We start from the raw sequence: 5,304 nt of genomic DNA on the forward strand, positions 1-5,304 counted from the left end.
TGCGCCCGGCGCGGCAGCCGCGGGGGTGGCAGCGCGGAGCCGGGGCTGCGGGGCAGGACCGCGCAGCAGCAGCCCTGCCGCTCTGCCTAATGAATGGCGTGCACTGTGTATGCGAGCCCATTAGGGAGACACGTGAGGGTCATTAGCAGCTTAGCACGCAGCTTTTCCTTTCAGGCGGGGGCTCGGGCACCGTTGGATGTGTCGCTGGGCGCGCAGGTGAGAGCCGGGCCGAGGGAGGCAGGTACGGAAGGGTTAACCGATTTGAGGGCTGAGCGGAGCCGCAGCCTTCCCCAGGGATGTGGCCTATATCCAGACCAGCACCTGGTGACCTCAGGATGTGAGTAACTGGGCAGAGATTTAAGCCAGCCCCTTCCCACCCAGGCTTGCTACATCAGCTCCAAATTTGGCTGTTTCGGAGGCTGAGAGGTGTCCCACCCTGGGGAGCAGACGGGCTAAACCAGTCCCAAAGGAGCTGCTGCCTGCCCGGCAGGGTGCTGATAACGGCAGCTCCCCCTTCCCCGAGTCCTTTTCCTTTCAGGCAAGTTGCTTTACCCACCACTGCAATGCAGCCACCTCTGGGGCAGCTCCTCATCAGCGGCATGTTCAGCACTTCCCAGCGGAAAGGGCTCTCCTTGCACCTCCCTGTGGATTGAGTAGCGATGGCTTTTTTAACCCCTCGCCAGCTAGCCCCTCTGTTTGGCACCTTCAGTGCCCTTGCAGATGCTCCGCAGGGGTGTCTGAGACCAAATTCACCTACACCGTGGTGGCCGAGTCTAACTTTCCGGGAGAAATCTGAGGAATTTAAAATTGCCTGTGGCAGTCGCGGGCTGTAGAACAAACCTGGCCGATGGGAATTTGGGCGCGGGGTCCCCGCCAGCACCGTTGCCCCGGCTTCAAGCTTAGTCTCAGGGCAGCCCGAGGGTGAAACGCCCCAAACGGCATCAGTTTCAAGGCTGCTGTTCAGAGCTCAAGGGGCAGTAAGAGAATTGGGACCACTGGCACGCCGCGTTTCAGGAAAGTTGCAAGCAGGGGCAGGTAGGAGAGAGGCCGAGGAGTGGGTAGGAACTGGCCTCTTCTCCTTAAAAACGCACCTGCAGCTTGTAGTGGTCAGCAGGGAGGATGGTATGTCTGCTGCAGCAGTCAGAAGATTGCAGTGCCACAGTAGCGAGAGGTAATAAACTCTTCCTCCCAGTAGGCTGAAGGCAGGGCAGTTCCTCTTGGCCCCAGTCTTGCAAGTATGCCAGCAATCACCTGCCCCTGCCCTTGTAACCATGCTGCACTGAGCATCCAGGACACCACAGATCAGGGCCTGATCCAGCCCATCAGGCTGCTAGCCCATCGACTACAGCATCCTGCAGCCTGGCAGCAGTGCTGATAAATGCAGCACCGGAGGTTTAAGCATGGGGGAAGAATGGGACTCGTTCTGCGTAAGAGCTGTTTTAGCGTAGGAGCTGGGGGTGGCCAGGAGGCAGGGAGGGAACTCCTGCCCACATCAAAGGACCAAGACCACAGTATCAAAAGCCAGGTCACCCATTAAAACATGCTGTAGTTTCTCTGTGATTCTGGGTCTGCTTTCTTCTGGCTGCTGCCTCTAGGGCTGAGTAAAACTTGGCCTCCAGCACCATTCACGTCTTAGCCTCTGGGAGAAGTCGGGTGCTGCTGTGGGTAATGCGCTTGGCTGAGAATTGGCTCGTCCTGCTTCTTCCAGAGGTTCTCTGTGTCCCTGTGGGGAAATCACTTCCTTTCTCAAGCCAGGTTTTCCAAAGGGGGTTTTCCTTCTGCTGCTGCTGCATAGTAGCTCCGTCTGCTGGGTGTTTAACAGGTGCTGAGCCCTTTGGAAAAGCTAGGCTTTATCTAGGTACTTCAGTGTAAGCTGGACCCTTAGAAATGGGGCCTTTCGTGCCTCAGTTTCCCCACCTAATAACAGCAGACAATGCTTCGCTGTCTTACAGAAGGCTAAATGAATGAGTCTCTAGATGTGTGGAGCTCGCAGTGCACAGCACTAGAGTGGCCTATAAATAACTCTTGTCAAAGAAGAAGCCAATTGGTGCTTATTTATGGGCTCCCAGGGTCTGTTTTCTCCAGGATCTGGGCTAAGACCTGCTGCTTAGTTCTGTGCTGGCTGCGACCCCAGGTCTGACATGGTGACATCTTCCTATTACCGCCCATCCAGACTGGATTTGCCGCAGCCGCCTAGCAGTGAGAGAGTCACCTTCTCCTGTTACCCCCAATGTCTCAGATTTGTACGTAGCATCTATTGCTGTGGTATCTGGGTACTGCTGAGCCGCTGAGGTATCCAGTGCCACTGGAAACCTTTCTGCTGTTTACTGCTTAGAGAAAAGAATGACTCCAGGGAAAGGCACTAGATCTTCTGGTGATAAAGCAGGGACCAGTGTCTGCTTTCGTGGGGTGGGAGGGACGCTTTGTGCTTGCTTTGGAGCTTGCTTGGATTTTGGCTTGGGAGCTCTAGATGTCTTGAGCTGCTGCCTGCCAACAGAAGCTGGAGCAGGGGCCGAGAGTCAGGGCTGCAGGGCCCTAGCTGTAGCTCTCACTGACTCGCTGTGCGACCTTGAGTGAATCACTTCCTCATGTCATGCCTCAGTTTCCCCAGCTGTAACATAAGGGCGGATACTTCCTTATCACTCACGTGCCCACCAAGGTGTAATAGCTGTGACGCACTCTGGAGATCCAAGGGTGAAACTTGCAGAGGAGCAGCCTATTACATCGTTACAGACACTCCTGTCTATGTGCTTCCTCCCTGCTCCTCCCACAACAGAAGTAGAAGCAAACTCACCTGCCAGAGAGGGAGAAAAGCCAAAGTATGTCCAGTAGGGGCTTTGCCGTTGCTATTGGCTGCATGTGGGAGATGCCTGGAGGCTGTGGGGATGAGCATGGAGCCCCAGCCTAGATCTATTAGCCATCACCTTTCCATTGTAGCCGGCAGAGGGATCTCGAGGAGTCTAGGCTGTGTTTTGCTGACCGTGGCTCTCTGGGAGGGGCCTGTGTTCCCTGCCCCGTGGCAGCCTGGGCACACCTACTCAGCCTGTCTGCTGGTTGAGCCTTTCTGCCTGTGTTTCCACAGAGGTCCGTAGTGGGACAGGCTCCCGCACCCTGCAGTCTGCACGCTCCCTGCCAGGGACTCCTCACTGCCTGAAGCACTACCCTGTTGATCTGCGCACCTCCATGGATGGCAAGTACAAGGAGATTGCTGAGGTAGGTATTGATCCGTTCCCGGTGCATCCTGCTGTCCAGTCTGCTCCTCTTTCTGCTTCCCCCAGGCCTTCCCTCTCTCCCTCCCTCCTCCTGCCAGCCATGCACTGCTACACTCACTGATGCCTGGCCAAGACCAGCACAATTCTGATTCTGCCCATGGATGGCCTCCGCTCTGCTGTCTATGTGCCAAGAGCCTCGGGCCCGTTGTCTCTGCTGGGCTCCATGCAGGAGCATGTGCATCTCGCCAGGCTCAGAGCTGCAGAATCCACTTACTTGTGTGCTCTCCCTTCCCTGCCCTGCAGCAGATGTGGGTGCCCTCAGTTCCCACTTTCCCTTGGCCTCGTTCTCCCCTGTGGTGTGAGTTTGCCAGGTCTTAGCTGCTGGAGGGCAGGTTCCTCCTGTTGGGATGGTCCCAGTGGGCCCAACGCTGCCAGCCTCGTGGCAGTGTTGGGCCAGACCCTCAGCTGGTATAAATGGCTCAGCCCTGTTGAAGTCCAAGGGGCGACAGCCGTTTACACCAGCTGGAGATCCTGCCACCATCCCTGACAGGCACCCTGCGTATAGATAGCTGGGTGTCTCCTCCAGCAGCTGCTGGCTCCAATAATTGAACGGCATTTCCGCTCAGCAGGGGGAATCCTGGCAGAGCAGAGCTGGCCTGGCCTTTCCCCAGCCTCCCTCCAGCCAGCTGACCCTGCTCCCCCTCTCCCATGCCTGTGCTTGGCAGGGCACCTGCTGACTGGCCTCTGTGTGGACACGTGCCTGGCAGCCAGGATGCAAACAGCCATCGACCGGTGAAATCCTCTGCCCCCCGAAGGCAAATTTATCATTATCTGCTCAGGCAGGGATCAGTGCTTTTGTCAGGAGCCCTTGAAGCAGGGAGGCAGGCAGAGCACCAGCCCAGCAGAGGAGCATTCGTGCTGAGAGCTACCCTGGCAGCCCCAGAGCCTCTGCTTTGGCATTTTAATGAGTGCAGGTCTCTGGGCAGAAGCACTCTGTCTCCTCCCTGCTTTTAACAAGCCTCCCATGTGGCTGCCAGCAAGGGGCAGCTTCTCCGTTGTGGGGATCTAGGTTGAGGACTGCCCATCAGCAGTCTCAGGTCGCTGGTGCCATTGAGTAGGTCTGCACTGCTGCCCTTGGGTGCAGCCCTCCAGAGCCTGATGCCCTTCTCTGTCGCCTTCTCCCTGTAGTAGGTACAGCTTCCTCATGCTCGTGGGGGTCCTGCAGAACCCATGTTGTCTTGGAGAGCTTCTCAGAGGCCAGGGCTGCTCGTCCCAGGCAGTGCCGAGGGCACAACAGGAGGGCTGAGCCAGGGGCTGATCTTCACGGGCTCGCCCTGTGCTGCTTTGTTCCCAGGAGCTGTTCTGCCGCTCTCTGGCAGAGAGCGAGATGCGCAGTGCCCCCTATGAATTCCCCGAGGACAGCCCCATCGAGCAGCTGGAGGAGAGGCGCCAGCGCCTGGAGCGGCAGATCAGCCAGGATGTGAAGTAAGACCATGATCCTTCGTGGTCCTGTCCCCCGCCAACCCAAGGCATGGACCTGTCCTGCCCTGCTTGAGGTGGAGAGGAGGGAGGAACATTGATTAGGTCCCAAGGACACAGGCAAACTTCCTCAGCCAGTGCGCCTGGGACCTGGAAGCAGACCGGCTGGAGGCTCACCTTTGAGCTGTGAGCTGTGCTGCTCAGAGCCGTGAGAAGCTCGTTGCACCCTTGGCCAGGAGCAATTGCCCGGCGGGCACCATGACCCAGCAGGACTGTGTGTGTGTGTGTGTCTGTCTCTCCCTCAGCTGGTCTGTGTGCAGTGTCCCATCCTCCAGGAAGAGTAGGCCCTCGAGGTCCTTCACCTGGCCCAAGCCCCATCACCCCAAAGGAGCGCACTGGGTGGAGATGGGGGAACATGGGCAGGGGTCTCAGGTCCCCCTCAGCACCAGCCCCTATTGCATCCCGGTCTTCTCTCTCTGTCTGTCTCTCTCAGGTCCTGCCTCCCAGTGGGTTTCATGTGGTTGTGTCTGTTGTGCCTGGTGTTTGGTTTTTGCATTAACATTCATGTTTTCTCTTTTCCCCTGCCCAATTTGCTACTCTGCTTTCTGCTCCA

The 5,304-nt window shown here is 57.5% G+C and overlaps 1 protein-coding gene across 5 annotated transcripts in view; it reads left to right on the forward strand.

Annotated features, from left to right (window-relative positions):
• Positions 1-5,304, forward strand: part of AMPD2 (adenosine monophosphate deaminase 2) — a 41,335-nt gene that overhangs the window by 8,894 nt on the left and 27,137 nt on the right. For 4 of the 5 annotated variants that reach the window (XM_019513858.1, XM_019513859.1, XM_019513860.1 and 1 more), the window contains exons 2-3: positions 3,083-3,213; positions 4,567-4,697. In XM_019513858.1, coding sequence (XP_019369403.1) covers positions 3,083-3,213; positions 4,567-4,697 — 262 coding nt within the window. Of the gene's footprint in view, positions 1-317; positions 338-3,082; positions 3,214-4,566; positions 4,698-5,304 lie in introns of those variants that run through there. The other variant, XM_019513861.1, reaches the window with a different exon arrangement.

Source organism: Gavialis gangeticus, unplaced genomic scaffold, assembly GCF_001723915.1.
Source record: "Gavialis gangeticus isolate Ggan-Ray unplaced genomic scaffold, GavGan_comp1, whole genome shotgun sequence".
In the NCBI taxonomy this organism is placed as follows: domain Eukaryota; kingdom Metazoa; phylum Chordata; order Crocodylia; family Gavialidae; genus Gavialis; species Gavialis gangeticus.